Genomic DNA, 20,242 nt, shown 5'->3' with positions numbered 1-20,242 from the left:
TTGTACTAACTGTTGAAGCATGAAGAACGTTCTTAAACAGTTATGAATGCTCAATTGTTCTTGGCTTGGACATACCTGTAATTTGTGTTCAAACATTATATTGACTGGAGGTTCCTTTAAAACAGAAAAATCTTGCACTTTTCCACCAACCGTATTTTAAACATCTACCCATTTAAAAAGACACATGTGTTTTTCCACATTTCTATTTACGTTTACATTTATAAGATGCTCTTATCCAGAAAAGTAATTGTTCCAAAGCCCCCATTTTGGCAGCTTGCTTTTTAAGAGTGCGGATAGCATTGACTTTGGAAGCAGTTGCTCACTGGCCGTAGTCCACTGCCTTTATCCTAGTACAGGGATTACTGCCATGTTGGAGGCTTCATTGAATGTCAGCAGGTAGACATACAACACTAAATGATCTTGCTCCTCATCACAATACACCTTCTCTTTCTCTCTTTCAGGGATCTCCAGGGCCCCCCGGCAAGCCAGGATTAGCAGGCAAAAGAGGACCTCGGGTAAGCCTTAAAGAACTCCTGCTGATGTGTGTTCCCCTTGCCCTGCCCCAGGGAACATTTTCTCAGTGTTCCATCAACTTGCTCCATCTAATTACTCCGATTAAGTAAACGATTCTGTCAACCTAGTATTTCTCAGGGAGTTCTGATTATTAGAGTTCAGTTGCCAGGGCAGATTAAAAAAGGTGATGAAGCTGGCATTGTAAAATCATGTAAGTGTCTCCTCGCACCGGGGAAGCTAAAATCAACACTAACTCACCTCGCTTAGTGACTCTCAAAGGTCTGTACCATTACTCGGGCTCAAGGAGCCACCTCTGTTTTCTTCATTTTCCAGGAAGACTGACTCAGGCTTCCTGAGAACACTGTTGAAGTCATAGAGTGAAAGAAGAATATTTCATGTGCAGCAGAAAAGCAGACGTGATATTCTGCCTGACTTAAGCTTTTATTTTCTGCCTGAGTAGAAGTGACCTTGTTTTATTGCCTTGGAGTTTCCTTTAAGGAGATACAGAGCCTGTTACCGAAGATCAATAAATAATTCCTGATATTGAGATACTATGAATTACTCCTTACTTCTAATGCATTAGGCTTGACACACATCACTACAGATTCTTCCAGAATCTTTTTATAAGGGCTTTATCTTGTTTATGCCTCAACATTTCTGTTTCCTCAAGGCCACTTCGCTTTGACTAATAGGGTCATGGAATGCCAGTTAATACTGAATGCTGGCCCTCAGAAAGCAAAGCTTTGGCAAATCAAAATGTATCTCCACTTGTGCTGCCTGAGAATCAACATAGACTGTGGGATAAGAAAGCGTCTGCACTTAAGTGTTCTCATCCTGATATCAGCATATTGCTTCTATCATAGCATACCAAAACATCTCAGCTCTGTTTCTGTTTTGTCTTTAACGCTGTATAACAAATGTCAGTTGTGGAAATGGTATGGAGAGTTCATGAGAAATAGGTCAGTAGAGATGTGCAGAAGTCAGAGACCACCATTGGTTTATTTTATTTTTAAACAAAACAGCATTAAAGTACAGTTTATTCTTGTTTTTTTCCAGAAAATTTTCTACAGGGATTGTATAAAAATAATATCTTTCATACTGAAGGCAGATAAAAAATAAATGTAAACATTGTCACTGACCAAAGAAAAACATGTCCATCTCTATTTTGTGGATTTTTAGATTTCACAGCTTTCCTTTACATTATTTGAAAAAGTAATGATGAATGGACCAAGACGTATATTTCAGAATATATTTGTTTTTTCCAATTGACTTCCACTGAAGGTTAAGGAGGGTTTTCCTTCTGTGAAGTTACTATTTTGGAGATGCATGTGTTTTTTTTTTTTGTTTGTTTTTTTTTTAAATAGGTCAGTGGCAATAGAGACCAGAGCCCAGACTTACTGAATGTGTTTGGGATTACTTAGATTACAAGTACAAGATTAAATAGAGAAGCAGAAAATGTAAACGCCCTCTAAGGCTTAGCTTTGGATGTGCCCAAAAATGTGGGTTGCGCAAAAAGAATGAAGCTTTACTAATAAAAATAATTTGGCTGTTTTGCCTGGAAATCACAATTATAAGGAGGTCTCTGGCTGTACACTGTACAATAAAGTTAACTGTGTTTTGCCCTTGTTACATTAATGTTTTTTAGATATGAGGTTTTTAGTTATTACAGCAACAACACTCTACAAACGGTTTTAAGCTACAAAGGGTTTTAAGTGATGCCAGAGAAGAACCACTTTTATTTCCATATTTGTGAGTGTGAATTACCTTTTAAAGGTCAAAAAATCCATCATTTAAATGTTTTTACAAAAATGCTTCTTTATGGAACCAAAATTAGTTCTGCGATGGCATTGTTCAAAAACCCCTTTGTGCAGTTTCTCAGGGGACAGTAGATCATACAAGTTGATTTTACCATTCATCATTTGTCAATTATGATTTTTCTTATGTTTGGAAAACATTGTGTTCATTAGTTGTTTGGACAAAGATTTTTTGAGTCTTGCAGTGTCTAGGGATATAATGGCTGAACGGGAAAGAGTACAAAACCGTATTCATTTCTCCAAAGTTCAAAGAGGCTTTCCTGTGTATAAGTCTGGACATTGTAACTGTGTGTGTGTGTGTATATGTGAGAGAGATACCTGTTGCAGGCTGCCCTTTAGCAGGGCCTCTGAGGGCTGCACTGTGGGAACCCAATCTGTAGAAGTAAAGAAAGAGGCCTTTGTGACAGTCTTATTAAAGGCATTTACAGCCTTGGTGGCGTTCGTCTGCTCTTTAGCTGCTCAGAGAACCTGCTCAAGGGGGCTTTGGGCCTCCAGGACCGTAAGCCTGTGGGTGGTTAATATGGGCACATTTGTTTATTCCTTTTTCTTACACAAAGCATGATATCTGAGTTTGGGTTCTGTTGTGATTGTTGTAGCTTAGGAGCCTCATATCTGTGATTTCGGGTTGAGTGAAGGGTTTTCGGCACTGTGCAGTTCAGCTCAGCACAGTCTGACAAATTTCAGCGAATGGTGCTAGAGGAACAGAAAGCTGGCCAGCTCAGCAGATGATTTTTCAGCGAACTGAGGCTCAAATCATACATATTTAGAAGATAAAGCCTCATACCTGTGAGCACAAAGTCGAGTGAAGTGTCTTCTGAGTATTTGTTTTCTGAGTTTTCAGCTTCATTCCTCTCTTTTAACCCAAAATCAGCACTAAACTCACAACTGCAGTGGTCTACTGGGCTTGTGAATTTTTTACCTGCTCGTTTTCAGTGTGACATCACCACTCGGTGCGCTCCCAGAGCGCCCCCTCCCTGTGGCTCTCTTAAATGCATATAAATAAGCTCTCTGTCCTTGTACTTAAGGACATAGAAATTTGACATACACCACACACACATCTTAAATACAGCCCTCATTTTGAGATAACATTCACTTTTTTAAATACAATGGTATTTACAACGGTTATACCATCAAATTTTTATTTTACAGGTAAAATATTATTTAATTTATCTGTTATCTTTTCTGTATGTTGAGTAATAAAACTCTCATATGGCTCTAATGCACATGGCGGCACCCATCTGATTTAGGGGGCTTTAATTAAAAACACCAGTAGTTTGAATGCAGCAATCCCCCTTCGAGAGTTCACACTAGTGTTAAAGCCATTCTGAATGTAGTTCACATTTTGTTTTGTAGGCTCTTCATCACGAAAATAACTAATGAATCAGGCCTGTTGTTTGGAGCTAGTCTGTGTGCCACATTTGGAGCAGAGAGGAAAAGATTCCACAAATGCTGAAAGCAGTAAAAGTTGCTTGTGCTGTGCTAATGACACAGTCGGATAATTTCACTTTTGACAGATGTGGGAGGAAAATTGCCCCCTCAGGACCTGACACCTCTCTGGACAATTGACCTTTGGCCTTGGTACCATAGCAGGGTGAAGGTTCTTAAGGGCAAAGGGAGAGGTTTGTGGTGATTTGAGACCAGTGTTGGTGTTTGGTTTGACCATTTAACCTGAGGCTTCTGGTGGAGGCATCAGGTCATTAGACCAGTGCAAATGGGAAAGGGATGACTGTAGGGAGTCAAAAAAAAAAAAAGCCTGTAAACTGTTTAGACTCATATAACCTCACGTTATTTTTGAAGTCAGACACTCCACTGAGTTGTTTACAAATATTTAGAATATCCCTAATGTGAACTAAGTGCTTGTGGCACTTTCCCATTTGTGACTATTTCCTAATTTTTGAGTTTCTGGAGATGTATTACTGAGTGCCTGCAGATCATTCCTAATGGGACATTTTGGGGTCAGACGGCTAGGCCAATGCGGCACAGGGGACTTGACCCACCACGCTTAGATCACATGGACGCGTGCACATGAGACATCTTTAAAAACAAAGCTGACTCGTAAATACATTAGTCACAAGGAGAATTTTTAGCTCCGTGATTTTTTTCATAAATTTGGCAGCGTTTGCTTCCTCCTACAAGGTGATCTCGTCCTTCACTGTGTCAGCATAACGTTTGCCATTTACTACATTTCACTTTTATGGTCAGACTGTTTTTTTGTTTTTTTGTTTTTTCCACTTGGACCGTAGGTTTATGAGCAGAACAGAGTTTTAAGAGAAATGCAAAGGGAAGGCATGATTGCGGTCAGGCACTCTGTCTTCTTCTGACTGCACTTACAACCTCAGACTCGAGCACTTTGAATAATCAGCCCTCAACCATTTGGAGCTAAGGCTTTGTGCTTTGTCATTTTGGCCAGTCAACAGTATTGCTTGGAGTTGAGGAAAGAAAAAACGTTTCCTTTCGCCATCATTCTACATCATCCTCTCTGCCAAGACTCCATATGTTAGATATATTGTTAATGTTTATAGAGTCTTTTCTATTACATCCAACCAGCACAAATACCAGCATATACCAGTCAAAGACAACTATAAACCAAACTGCTTCCTAATGTGGAATAATTTCCTAAAGTGAAAATCGTGATTTGTGTTTTTGGGTTGTGTGCTTTATCTGTTCTTTAGTAGCTTGTAAAGCAGAGTGATCCTCATGTCAACCCTGTAAAAGGCACTGCTCTCCTGTAAAAATCTGGCCTTATTTTTCCTTCTTTAGTGATGTTGGAAGTCATCCGTCAGTCAGAAGACTGATGCTTCCACAGAAATGGACCATTGGCCGTTACAAAAAGTGTGGAAAGATGTTTGGTCCAGAAAAGGAACAGAGTGGAAAATTTAATTTTTACAGAAACAGTATTGCGAAACCTAAGGCAATTTACTAGTTAAGATGCATTGTGGTTTTTGATATATTATACACTGAAAAGGTTTGTGTGGAATTTATTAAAAAACATGGCTCCTGAGCATTCTGGGAGCTCACTCCTCATCTCCTTCCACACATAGCACCACCACAATAAAAGTGGGTAACATTCATGAATATTTTACTATTCATGAATGTTAATTATTATTTAATGTAAAATAATAGTTAATTATTTTAAAAAATGTGCACAACTTTTAGAAAGGCTTTCCTGAAGTTAAAATAAAATAAAATTGATTAGTTTTACAGAAAATTACCCAATGGCTCGGGTGGCTAACTTTTATTATGCAATTTACTTGCGTTATATGTACTGACCCAAAAAACACTCTGTTTAACACTGTGTTTATTGAGTCAGTTCGGTTTTGCCTTGTGATGTCGATGTTCCAGGTGACCCTCTTGTATATGAACTTCACTCTTTGGTCTGGTTTGTGGGGATTTGTACTAATGGCCCTAGTAGTTCTCATATTGATAAGTGAATGTTTAAATGTTATTTAAATTACACATTCTTGTTTCGTTTTTTGTTAAATAAACCACTCCTCGTTTCTCAAACCCAGAATTACAAAAATGTAATTTAAGAATGTTACTACTAGGGCAGTATGATAATATTTGGCCCACAGTTGATTCTTATAAGATCAGTCCACCATTGCTTCAGCAACAGCATTTAGTTTTTTGGGAAAGTTTTGGCAGTGTGTTCACCTTAAAGTTAAAGTTGGAAAAATGAGTCTACAAGGCTATATTCAACTAAACAAAAACAGCTTTCTGACTCAACATGGCTTATATTTTATTGCTATAAGTATACAGTCAGTGTTGAACATCCTTAAATAAACAGTGTTTACAACTTACAAATTAAAATAATCATGTAATTCCTAGTTTTGTATTGTTTCAATGAGTCTTCAGTGGTTCCTCTAGTCTGTTCCAGTTTATCAAACTTCAGCAAAGTTAAACGTTGAGTTTTTTGTTTTTTTTTAATTTAATTAATATTTATATTTTTGCAATTTCACTCACCTCTTATTGCTATTTTTGTTTTAAATGTCTCATATCCTTTTGTCCTCTTTTGTGTGTAACACTGTGACAGCGTTAGAAACCACATAAACACAACTGTTTAGGATTCGTGACCAGTTGTACATAGTTGATGACGTGATGATTTAAGCACTTGGTTTGCACTAATTGGTGTGGTGTACACTTCCGACATAGCTGCATTAGCCTCATAGCTTCAGCTAGATAGATTTTTATACTGAAATTAAAGAGTCCAGACAGGCAGACCTCCTTTAGCTGTTACCAGCAGGGGTTTTAGTCTTCAAAAAAGCAGCATGGCGCTCCTATAAATTAAGGCGGAGCATCTGACTACTCCAACTAACTACACAAAATATATGAGGTGGAACTAGACGCCTGCCACCCACCTGCCCCAGACATCAGCCCACACCAGCACAGGCATGGAGGTTAATTCACAAAGCAGGATTTATCAGCTGTTCAGATAACTTAATCCCAAAACCCGAGTTTATAATGAAAGGATTAAACTAGATGCTCTTGATTCACGTGGGTACATAAATTCTAAAAGTATGATTTCTTTTTAGTGTCTGAAAATGGCAGCTGCCCTTTACATTTTAGGGAAAATGGATGGATATTTAATACTGCCGAGGCGCACATAGAAGTCAAGACGGTTGTATCAAGTTCTAGTTTCAGAGATTTGTTACTGCAGTGTTACTCTGAAGTCTTTATGGTTATGAAACTGGAGCCAAAGTGGTATTCGCACCTCCTTACAAGCGTTAACACGAGTGGGTGTCACAGATGGTGTCACAGTGCTTTGCTTTGTTGCTTAGACCTTGAGACAGCTGAGAGAAAAACCTTTAGATGGGTTATTGTAGTGTGTCTTTAATACATTTAAAGTATAAATCAGTGTATGTTTGTGGAATACAGAAATGCATTATACCAAAGGATACATAAGACGTGTATATATACATTTATATACAGCATCATCCATGATTCTTAAAGGGCTCATTCACTCACTCAGACCCAGAGAGAGAGAGATTTTAAAAAAAAATCACTCATAAAACCAAAAAATCAAATTTAAGTCAAGCCTAAAAAACCCTTTGTCCTGGGACGAATAATAAAGAAAGCGTCTCCACTCGGTCACCCGTTATATTTTTCTCTGCCGCTGTGACGCTCTGACGTTTAACTTAACAAGTTTCCCCTAGATATTTCTCTATGGCTGTGTCTGGCAGCTAAACTCTGCCATATGTGCAGCACCCAAGCAAATTGCAGTATGCACAGTAACGCACTAAATTGTTGAATAAGGAGGAGGAAATCTGTAGATGAGCTTCTGGTAAGTGTCTCCATATGCAGGCCAGTATGTGCAGAGTCAGCAGCAGGTCTGTGGAAAAGAGTCCCACTCACGAATGGCTCAGGATCATAATGTACTGCAGCCATGACAAAGGGGATTAGAAATAGCCTGCATTAGAGCTGCACCATATGGACACAGTACAGGGACTGCTTCAGATTACATTTGTGATATCACTGGAAGTCAACTTGAAATCAATCAGAAAATTGTTTTTACCTTGGTTTACCTTGAAGTAGTGCTGGGCGATATGAGCGCAAATCAGTATCACGATTTATTGTACATGTTACCAAGATAACGATTAATGAACGATAATTATGTTTTTGTGTTCTTGACTCATAGTTCAGTGACGAGGCTTGTGCTGTAAATATATGGGATATTTTTTTCTAATGTTGCTTGGAGATTGTTCCTCTTGTTTTTTTGAGCACTATTTGCCATGTGATTGTATTTTGGTCATTTTTTTTTCCTCGGTGTTTACATGTGACTTCTTTTTGTTCAGTGTCGTATTAATGATAGTTAAAACACAACACGTCCAAACCACAGATGCTGTGTTTTTCTTTGGTACGAGCGGCTCAAACCGCTACGGGTACGAACCTCTGTGTTTAGGTTGCTTCCATGTGGCAGATAGGGGGCAGAATCACGTGACTACTGCTTGGTAGCATGGTTCTAAAGGGACAGTACATGAACACACAGTCGGGACATAACAGAATAAAAATAATCAATATAGACAAGACTATGTCGATTAGAAGTTCTGAATGTCGATTCTGATTCATTTTTGATTAATTGCACAGCCCTACTTTGATGTCAAAATCATTTCAATTTTGTAATCGTTTAGTTTATGCCCCTGCTGTTATGAAGCAAAATTCATCATATCAATAAAAATCAGCTCATTCATAAAGCTTTCGTTTTGGATTAATGCTGTAAATTCTTATGCAGTTTTTGTAAGATTTTACAGTGAATTCCAGTGTTTTTTGTTTTTTTTTGGTGTTGTTTTTTTTTTTATTATTATTATTGGATTTAAATTGGGCGGCACATTGGCGCAACAAGTAATGTCGGAGTCACACAGCTCCGGGGACGTCCCCGGGCCGTGTGGGTTTCCTCCGGGTGCTCTGGTTCCCTCCCACGGTCCAAAAAACACACGTTTACAAAAGTGTCCATAGGTGTGAGTGTGTGTACCTAGCCACTGGAATGCATCACGTTGTAGTGCAGGGTAGGGGACCACCCTCCCTCTTGGTTTCATGACAGTGCTGTAAAAGTGAAATACACTCTGCAGCTGTAGAGGGAGCCCAAAAGCAAAAAAAAAACTAATGTTACCTAGCGATCCTTTTAAAAAGGACATTATGAAAAATAGCTTGTTCAGTGTATTAGTGCATTAATCTAAGCTCCTACCAACCCATAAATAGTGAAATATCATAATCCAGTCATTTGTTGTGATCTGAAGTCTGAAAACAGGATAAAACGAGTTTTTCTGATTTTGTGCTGCATCTTATGATGGTAGCAGGCAGCACTTCAGAATTGTCCCGCCTCCTTGTCTGAGTTTCTCCAATCATGTTTGTGAGAGTACAAAGATAAGGTCAAATGGAGGAAAACAAACATGAGTGCAGAGAAATAGTACTGAGTAATTACAGTGAAAACAGAGCTTCTTCTCCCCGCTTCTTACTCCTGGGCTCTTGTGTTGAACTGAGCTGTGGCTCATTATTGTTCTAACTTAAATAGGTGAATTATGTTGGATTACATGAGTATTTAATCTACAACTTAACAAAATGAACACCAACAAAGTGTGAAATTAAAAGAACAGGTTAAATGTGCATAATAAAGCCTTCCACATGATCAGTACTGAAAAGACCAATATCATAATACCGATCGCCCAACAACGTATCATGCAGACATGGTCTGTGGTGTCTGGTTTCTGTCTGTGCGGCTCCTTGTGTTGATGCTAATCTCTGCTTTCTGTTGAGTTCTATTGGCAGTAAAATCACTCTAGCACTTATAGCATTTTTGTCTTGGCCTCAATTCTGAGCTGCCTTGTCGAGTTGAACTGTAAGTGCTGGTTTTTGCTGCTCTCATTTTCTCTCATTATTGTTTCTCACTCCTCTTTTACCTGTGACATCTGGACTGTGTGTGCGTAGGTCAGCTGACCATCAGCTGGTCTTTAAGCTTTTTTTGGTCTTTCCCTATGTCCCTCCCTTCGTCTCCCTCCCTCCACATGGGCCTCATGTGTGTGGGTGAAGTGACAGGATGAAGAAAATCACATCCATATGCCATAACTTAAACAGAGTAATTTTCCATATGGTCCACAGAAAAAAGGTTTTGTGTGCACACACACAGAGGCACAAAGCACAGGTCAGGCCTGACCTCCCCTGGAGCTTGAGCTGAGAACAACGTGAGCTCTGACATAATGCAGACAGACAAGGGAATTTTGAAAAGCCCTCTTTAAAGCACAACTACTCACTTGTAAGGTAAATGCCCAGCTTCTGGAGCAGTGGGTTCCTGAAATACATCACTTCTTGAAGCAGTTTACAACAATTAACAGAAGTATATGACGACTATAAAGAGCCCTACAATAGGTCTACATTAGTAGGGAGATTTATTTATGTATTTATTTATATATAAGGTATTTAAATAAAAGGTATTGACAGTTCCTCCTGTTAGCTATGCCTTTCCTAAATCTCAGTGATAACAAGCTAGGTGGTGAAAACTTGACACATTACTTATCTGAGATGTGTAAAGCCAGCTAACTCTTCAGTTCTGTCATGTTGTGGTGCTTTTCCACTGTATAATATTTTTACTTTACACTACTCGTGACTGACTTGTGAGTCAAATAATAACAATTGTGATCTCGACTGTAGCTTAGAGATTTTACAAATGGCTAGTTTGTGCTCGATGTCTGCATTTCAACATGGCTGACAAGTTATTCTGGCTAATCAGAGCTCTGTAATGTTTTAAAAAGTACCCAGATTCATGTATCAGGTAAAAGATTTGCCTGATGGAAACTCCGAATAGCCTGGCTGGCATCTTGCTGAGTGATGGTGGGGTTGTGTGGGGTCAAACGATTTATCCTGTATTATGAAAATGTCTTCAGATACTTAATGTTGGGGTGGGGTGGGGTGGGGGGGTTCCTGCTAACCCATAGTTTCAAGTGGTTGCTGGGGTTTAAAATTCACAAATTGTGTTTTGTAACAAACTGCCATTTCACTGTTGTGGATGTATCTATTTAAACATGAAAGCATTTTTGTTCCTCCTGATGGTTTTCTTGTGGTTCTTTGCATCTTAAAAACCCCTGCTAATGCTGCAGTGATAACAATAATATAAAGAATGCTGCTAGCTGTGCTTTGAGCTTTGGAAGTGGTGTGCTGATGGAATGATTCACATCTTAAACCACTAGATTATAGATTAAAGCTGCAGAAAAGAAACAAGATTAAATGTAAGAGCCCTACAGGTTCTAATATTTCTGACTTTCCACTGTGTTCTGTTGATTCACCCTTAAACAAGGCACATCACGATGTGATACAATGCTGGATATAACACTGTGTTTCTCCTTTAAAAGTGTAACTGCTAGTTCTGTACGATCTATAAAACCATGTTCGAAGGGAGCCATAAACCAGAATGTTTAACTCTTCACTTTGTAATGTGCAAATAATGAGGGCATTACAAGACACAAAAAGCAGTGGCATTTACAGTCAACACACTGTAGTGCTTGACAGATTCATACAGACTTAAGGACTTGTCTCAGCTAAACAAACTGTCCCACTATTTAACACTGCCAGACACTGTTTACACTCGCTACATCCCGCCCCTCCTTTGCTTTACTCCCGCAGCTTTTCTGAAGGGAAAAAACAATAACACAGGTCAAGGCCCAAGACCCAGACCTAAGTGCCATAAAGTGATTGTATTGTAAGTATGAAAGAGACAGCAGACAAATAAAATGTGACCGTGTGCTTGTGTTGCAGGGTCCTCCAGGTCCACATGGAAACCCCGGACGTCCAGGACCTCCCGGATCCAAGGTCTGTGCTGCTGCATGTCACCTTCAATTTATAAACAAGTGTCAAGTAGACATTGCTCATTAAGAAAGATCTAAAACTATCTCAACCAAACTATCTCAGCTCAACCTGGAGCCACTTTCCTGAGAATAAAAAGACAGAAAGGATCCTTGGACAAACCCTAAATTCATAAGAATGTTCTTTTAATACGGTTCCTTAAATACGGTGTTGTCCTTAGAACAGTGTTTTCTAATGTGTCTGTATCATTATTTATTAGTCTCTAACCACTATTGACACTCATACACACTGAATTTCAATTAATATTTATTTATTTAATTTTTTTAAACTTCAATCTAATCTGCTCAGGCAGGGTTACGCGACCAACATTCAAACAATTATAGCAAGCAAAAAAAAACAAAAACAGTAGTGCAGGATACTGGGATGGAGTACTATCCTCGTTGGAAAATACATTAACAGTAGGCTGATAAACTGAGAATCGTGGTATATTTTGTTTTGTGTTATATCCACAACAAAAATGAACTCACACAGAGACGGAAGAATGAATAATCTGTTTACTGCAGTAGGAAACAAAACGTACACCAGCTCTCCTTCAACCAGTTCCTTCAAGAGACCCCAGACTACATTACCCATCATCTTTCAGTGTCTCTAAACCACACTACGGATAGCCACAAAGTTCAAAACATTGCCCAATACAGTACATTTTAACTATTAAAAAATGTTAGCTATTCTTTGGGTAAGAAGAATGGTAAATGTAAAATATACAAAAAGAAAATTCCTAAGAATTTTTATAGCAGAAGATTATTAATGGACATCTTAAGTGAAGAGTTAAGTGAATAATTTTTTTTTGAGAATCTGGCCAGCGGTTGTTAAAAAAGAGATTTATCTTAAATCTGTTGCTGTGTTAGAATAGGGTGGAAACATTCAGAGAATGTTGATTTTTTTAATATTCAGCAATGTCTGTAGCACTGTTTGTGCTGGATTTGTCTTATCAGGAGGTCTTGCGTAAGACAAATAACCGCCTGATTCACATGAGATAAAGGTTCTCTGTAATTCCCTGATTGAAACAATATTCATCATGTTCACATTTAACATGTGTGTGTCTCTCAGTGACAATAACAAGGTTTCTGAGAGGTGGAGTGGGATTGCTATCACTGACAAAGCTCCATATTCATGCAGATCTAACACTGGAACTCATTACTAATCTCTGAAATCACAGATGTAGTTCCCAGTCGTGTGTGATTTGATAGTGAGGCAGTGTGGGAAAGCAAAGTTAATGCTTCTTTTGAGGTTTTTGGAGTTTGCAAGGTCAGCAGCTGCATGGTTTTGACCCAGGAACCAAAGTAAGTTAATGTACATTTTGTAGGGGGGGGGGGGTGATAATTGCTTTTGATGCCCTTCTGAGTCATTTCAACAATGAGTCACATCTCTTAGGAAAAAGGCTCCCATCCCACTCTTCATTGCAGCTGGACCCTTACAAGCTGGACTTTAAGTGATGGATGACACATAGCAAGAGTGTTATTTTCCAATCATAAGAGGTGCCATTATTTTTATTTTTTTTAGTTATAGCCGACATCATCAACAGTATTGTCTTAAAAAATTTTAAGTTGGGAACATTAATCCAATAACTCACAGCTTGTGAACTGCCAGTAGATGCTATGGACCAATCAGAAGCAATGTGCTGTGACATCACAATCACAGCCCTAAAACAAAAAAGACACCTAGACATTAGTCTATGAAGAAAATAATTTTACATTAAAGGAGCAAAATCATTTTCTCCAAATACTCTTCTTCATTTTTTCACAGCCATTATTCTGACACCTAGTGGCCTGGATGTAACAGAAATTCTAAACTTTTTTTCAACAGTGAAGGGGACCCACTTTGCATTGTCAGAAAAACTCTCACTGTGATGGTAGCTTTTGCTGTGACTGGTGGTACCCTCTTGGGTACATGTTCAGTACCTTCAATTAGGGAACATAACTGTACCTTATTCAATAGTTTTAGTACATTTTAATGTTGTGTTTAATTCATAAGCCCCATGTCCAGGACTTTCATTCTTTCATTATTTCATTTGACACAGTTCTATGATGAAATAGTACAAATATTCACCTCTCTTTATGGAGAAGCGAATGTAATGTAACTATATGGATCAAAACTGGACCTTATAACCACTGTTGTTCCTTTTAAAGGTACATTTACACTGTTTGTACCTTTAGAGACAATGTTCCTGTACTGTATCTTTTTATTTTTATTTTTATTTTGTTTGTTTATTTATTTATTTATTTATTTATTTTTGTGAATGAAGTGTACGAAGCATAAACAGATTTATTCAAAGACAAAGTTGCACTTTGTAGACACTTGTCAAAGCTTTTATAAACATTGTTAGTTATGTTTTGGTGGTAAAAATGATTAGTTGCTTCTTTAAATCAGAATTGCACTATGATCTGGAAAATAAATTAGATATTTTTCCCAAACTCTTCATACCTAGTAGGTAGCATTTTCCTGGTGTGTCTCTGATAAGGAATTAGCCTTGTATTAACAACCTCAGCAGTGGTTTAAGTGGCATGTTGGTAAACCTTTCATCACTTAACAGCTTATTAGTGTTCATCTGGAGGACATCATTAGGGGATAACATTTATTACACACTAATAAGCCATTCTTAAAAAGGTGCAAGGGCTTTGATCTGACATATTTTATGACCCATATACATCAAGAGTGGCACCTACTAAACTAGATGTTTGTGTAGCTTTAAAAAATAATGCTGGTTTTAATTAGAAAGGCGATGCTGAAAACATTTTAATTATGAAACCCAGGGGAACTAGCTAAAGTTTAATATTATGCTTTAGTCAGAGCTAAAGGCACTGGCTGTGGACCTCATCTTTCTGCAGTTTGAAATGAAAGAAGTCCAAATATTTTGATGCTAATTTGCTAACCTCATTCACTCTGTCACTCAGAAGGAAATTGAATAATTGCAGCTTTATATTAAAGTGACATTTGCAGCTCTGTGTTAGAATATCTGTCAGGGGCTCTGTCTATTGTTGCTGTGATAAGATGGTGGTGTTGAGTGATAAGATTTTACACTATTTAGCCAAATGTTTTTGGACACCTGCTCTTCCAAGATTTCTTCAGAAATAAGAACATAAATAATACGTTTGTTCTCATTTGCATCAGTAACAGCCTCTGCTCTTCTGCAAAGGCTTTAAACTTGAAGTTGAAACTTTTCTGTGGGGTTTTGATGGCATTCAGCCATGAGAACATTATGAAGATCAGGCACTAATTTCGGATGGAGTTTTGGATCACAAATGCCACTGTTCTGCATTCCAGCTCATCCCAGATATGGACTGAAGTGTCCAGGGAACACAGTTCTACTGTTCTGCAGTCCCATGCCTGGGGGGCTTTATACCCCTCAGGCCACTTTTTGGTATTATACACTGTGCCCTTGGACATATGGGCTATATTTTGTCTATAATTTGGGTTTTCTCCATTTCAACCAGTGAATAGAAAATATAAAAATCATTTTAGTAGCTTTTAAAAAAATATGGCTGTAGTGCATTTTATTTTACTAAAACTAAACGTCACGATACATACTGTGTATCATTAAAACTCTTCAAGTGTTTGGATCCTATATTAATTTTAATAATATTATTAACCTTTTACTGAGCTTTAGATATATTCCATTCTAAGAAAATGCCTGTCTTAGTTCCATCGAGTCCAAGAAGCTCTTGAGGAACTTTATTTTAATTTATTTCATTCCATTTATTTTTAATTGCTGACTGTGCAAACTAATCCGATTCAACAGAAATAATCCCTGAAGTAGCACGACATGGCTGCTGTTGGTGGGAGAAGCATGTGAGCATGACTCTTTAATTAAAAACAAGGGCACCCTGGCTTTGTGAGGGAGATGACTGAATCAGACATGAAGACTGTGAGGGCTCACCGTCCCTGGATTAAATCTGATCCCTGTTTTCAGTTTGTATGGCGATAGTCTTTGAGGCACGACCACAAATCCGGACTGTCTCCCATTGCCTGAAAAGGCAGAAGAATGTGCCTGGTGATCCCCAGTGTCTTTGGAGCAGCTTTACTGTAAACTCACTCGTGCAGGCGTACATGGGCCACTCTCTTGTGTAAATAACTCTGCTCAGAGCTGAGAGCATTTATTAGCCTCCTCCATGTAAACTGCCCTGGAAAGTCTCAGTACTAACAAGCCACATTACAGTACTCTGTAACTGCAGTAGGTACCACTGAATGGTACTGTGTCATGTTCTGTAAACTCTGAATAACTGGAGTCATTTCAAATTAGAAGTGCCTCAACAAGTAAAGACAATTCCAATATTTAATGTGTCTGCTATTAGACTATAACCGTCTTGTTTTAACAGACTTGCTTTTAATTATTATTATTATTTTTTTAAGAATTTGAATTCTATTGTATTATAGTTTCAGAATGTTGTTGTATCCATTGGTTTGGGAGAGGGAAAGTCACTCACCCTGAGAAAACAAAGCCATTTGTGCTCTCCTGGCCCTGGAAGTGTAAAGGGTTTTAATAACATTTTAATAATATATATATATATATATATATATATATATATATATATATATATATATGAGGAGAATCTGAACTAAACCTTGTTCTTCAAACTCACTCACACCTACTATTTTAGGGTGAAACAATATCTTATTTCTTATTTGTTTAATATTATTTTTTTTTTTTTTTGTATTTACTGTGATTATATATAACTTTATACAAGCACCACTCGCACTGAGAAGGCATTAGTTTAAATATATAGAATTATCTTAGGTGCCTAAGACGTCTGCACAGTACTGTACGTATGTGAATTCCACTTTCATTCTGTAGCTGGAGTTCACAGAGTGTGATGCTGTGTGTGAAAATCATTCGTTTCCTCTCTGTGTATCACAGGGGAGAAAGGGAGACCCTGGACTTTCACCTGGCAGAGCGCCCAAAGGAGCAAAAGTATGCAGTTCCTCTTCTGTCTCCATATCCTTTGATTTAGCAGCTCTTTTATTCCTGTGTAGCTGCTGATTTAAGGATGTGTGTACATGTCTTTTTCCTTCTTCGCTTCAGCTGAAATTAATTTCTGAGTTAAACTGCATGAGCACAGCATATGAATCAGAATCTGTGTCCATTTAAGCAGGATACACTGTAAAGCTGTGACTTAATTGTGTTAACACTTAATAAGAGACGGCTCACAGATTGCACATGCCATTTTTTTTTGCCATAAAAGTAAGATTTGTGTAAATGTTTTTTTACCTGGAAGTACCAGGAAGGTTCTGTAATATTTAATTCTCACTTCTGCAGGGGGATCCTGGGATTCTGGGCCCACCTGGACTAACTGGCCAAGCTGGACGGAAGGTAAGAAATCTCATAAGATCTGCACTGTTTTGACATAAAATAAAGTCATGCGGCCATTTTCCATACGGCTTTTTAACAAATCCATGTGTTTTTCCAAGCATTGATTAATTTCAGAACGTGGTCTCCTTTCCACAGCAAACGTCATATGTATGGCTGAAATCCAGGCTCTGCTGAGTTAATACATGCCTGTAACCTCACACACAGCACTGTAGCCGTTTCTCGATTGTTGTCTTTTGAAGCCTTCTGTATGGTGTTGCGAATCTAAGCCAGCAAATGAGCGCTATGCTTGTGGGTGGGTGATTGCTAGCAAAACGGTGTTTGGGTTTTCCACAAAGAGAGGCCCCTCTTTAACCTCTGAAACTCCAGGCTTGTTTTCTTAACCCATAAGGCTGGCCTATTTTTGCATCTTTGTCTACACCTACCTAGAGCTCTTAATGCTGTTGCATTTCATTTGAATAAATAACCATTTAACAAAGCCAAAAAAATGTGATTTTATTTTGGCACCATATCATTCCTCTGCGCTCTAAAGGAGCTTGCATTCAAAACAGACATCCAACAATAAAGGAAGCCTTGAGCATGTTATATAAAATACCCAGTAGCCCAGTGAAATCTTCTGCTCGAGCAGTTATACATTATTGGGTACCTGTTTTGACACTGCAGTTCTAACAGCATGCAACTGAATGGTGGACCCACATGTGAGAGTTTTAAAGGGTTAATTGTGCAGTGTGAAATCCCAATGGCACAGAGTTATTTGAGGGAAAGATCAGAGTGGGGGGCAGAGTGTCCTCCTCACGTTGGATGTTTCTTCTCAGTTGTTTGGAGTGAAGCCTAACAGGCTCCAGACATGCCGGCCCAAACTGCTATCCTCAACTATGTTCTCTGACCAGGCGGCCAGTTGATGACATCACCCTCACTCCTGGTCCAGGAGAAGTGTGGGGGAAAAGGCCTGTGAAATAGTGTGGTTAGTTTCAGTGGATGTTCCGCCATAGTGCCAAAGAGGTCATCCACTAAAAAAGAAAAGGAGTGCGTCAAACTGACTTATTTCACATCATTTCCACATAAGGAAAATGTATTACATCAGCAGTATTGTGTTTCAGGTTACGTATTTTGGCAGTAGTTGTGTTGATGTAATATTCTTTATACATGTTAGATGTAAGATATACATGTCAAGCAAATGTAGACATGTTCACTCGGTGAATCTGCAGAGCACTGTTCTATGGGACAAAAGTAGGTCATCATTACTCTCCAGCAGAGAAGCGAAATCAGCTAATTCAGCACATCTTGGCATTGATGACTGATGATGTCATTGTCTGTCCACAGCTGTGGGCTCTTGAATTAAACTGCTTTGTCATGCGAAAGGCCTGTTAAATTGCAACATTTTACTCGATCTGTGCAAACTGCAATATGTCATTTACCAACATTCAGGACTCTGAGCTTTCAATGGTATCAAATACACCAGTAAAGGCCCTTGCCAGCAGAGAAGTCTATTTAAAAGGGATCAGTCATGTTTTCAGAGAGCATATTTACAGGCCCATACAGAACAGATTGAGAGGAAGCGATTGGTTCTGCCAGAGCTTTTTGGACAGCTGGCCTGAATGCTAAATGGCTCAGCTTGGCCTCCATCCCGATGCTCCTACTCTAATGTCAAGTCTAAGAAAGCTCTGACTTACTCTGCTTTCATACAGAGAAAATGGCCTTTTCTGTTTCTAAGAATTTTCCAGTTCTATAGTCAAAGCAATATTTCACATGCATTTTTTTTTAGGAGCCTGATGCCTGACCAGTGCCATTTTATAATTATTCTTTTGTGTGCCGTAATGCTGAGCAGAGCATAATGACGCACATCACATTCATTTCTGTACAAACTCTTCCCTCTCTTTATAGAAGGTTTTTAGTATAAAAAATGATTAGTTCACAGTTTTGGAGGTGAAACGACTCCCCGAAACATTGTAAAGTGAAGGAATTACCTGGCCACCCTCCCCAATCCCATGTGTTCTAAATCACAGAGTTGTGGTTAAAGAAATATATTAAGCTCTTGCTGGTGGAAAAATAGTTGGAGACGCTACTTCTGCTAAATTAGAGTTGGCAGCAAACCACAAGGTTATTCCATGCACAGTCCGCATCCAGAGAGGTCCTTATTACAGGAAAAAAAAGAAGAAGAATTGGACAAAAGCAAAACATACTGCACGTTATAATATAATGAATGGTGCACAAATGGATTTGGCCATATTTTCTAGGTGCCATTTAGCTGGAAAACGAATGCTCTTCATTAGCGATTGTGTTTAGCCATGCAAAATCCTTCAGTCCCTTTCACACACTTTTCCCAGCAGAGAAGCAGATGTGGTGTCTGGCAATGAGAGACAGTGTTGTGTAATAGGACAAGCGCAGACTACTATTGTCTCCTAAAGCACATCCAAGAGTACAGTACCGCACACTTTCTTTCATAAAAGAACTGACTGAAGTGTGAATTGGGCAAGGTCTCTATACGTGATGTGGGGTTTTGTCGACGTATTTGAGCAACGAAAGCCTTTATGAGTTATGAAATTGGCCTTTTGACACGTAGCTGTTTTGTAACCGTGTCAAATGCGATACAGAGTAACATTCTTAAAGCAGTATTAGGGAATATTGGGATTAGTTTCACTTTGTTCTAAATTTCACATGACTCTGCCATGTATCATTAATCAGTGCTGATTTCTCTTTATAACCCTGCAAAAAGCTTTCCTTCAACCCTGATTCATAACATTGGCATAACCCTGCCATAAACAAGTTTTAGCAGATGCCGTAAGTTGTGATAAAATAGAAATAAAAAGTCAGAATTTGTTGGGCAATAAAACACTTTAAAACTACCGTTTCCATCCACATGTTAATTTTTGCAGTATACAGTATTTAGCTGTAATTCTATTAAAGAAGACAATTAGGCCAATAACTGGAAATGGTAGAATATCAGTTTAATTACTAAACACACAGGGTCATAATAATAACATGACACATTCACGTCAGTGTCATGCAGCAGGGTTCATGTAAAGTGCTGCCAGAAATTCTGGAAGGTTTTTATTTTTTTATTTTTTATTTTTTTAATTATTTTTATCCTCATAGTTTTATTGCATCATTTCTGACCGGCTAATTAATAAAACTGACTGGCAAGCTTAGGATGAGCAACAGAAAATTATGGTTAAAAGAGTATTCAAGTTTCAGGGTTAGAGGCACAATGTGTTCTTGTGCTACTGGCAGATATGCAGAATATCAAAGGCATATTTCTTTA

At 38.4% G+C, this 20,242-nt stretch overlaps 1 protein-coding gene across 1 annotated transcript in view; it reads left to right on the top strand.

Moving 5' to 3' along the window:
- LOC136678345 (collagen alpha-1(XXVII) chain B-like) overlaps positions 1–20,242 on the top strand; it is an 87,505-nt gene that overhangs the window by 16,378 nt on the left and 50,885 nt on the right. Inside the window, exons 4-7 of the mRNA XM_066656369.1 lie at positions 462–515; positions 11,568–11,621; positions 16,531–16,584; positions 16,930–16,983. Coding sequence (XP_066512466.1) covers positions 462–515; positions 11,568–11,621; positions 16,531–16,584; positions 16,930–16,983 — 216 coding nt within the window. The remainder of the gene's footprint in view (positions 1–461; positions 516–11,567; positions 11,622–16,530; positions 16,585–16,929; positions 16,984–20,242) is intronic.

This window comes from Hoplias malabaricus, chromosome Y, assembly GCF_029633855.1.
Source record: "Hoplias malabaricus isolate fHopMal1 chromosome Y, fHopMal1.hap1, whole genome shotgun sequence".
Classification (NCBI taxonomy): domain Eukaryota; kingdom Metazoa; phylum Chordata; class Actinopteri; order Characiformes; family Erythrinidae; genus Hoplias; species Hoplias malabaricus.
This window is presented reverse-complemented; position numbering and strand designations above follow the sequence as displayed.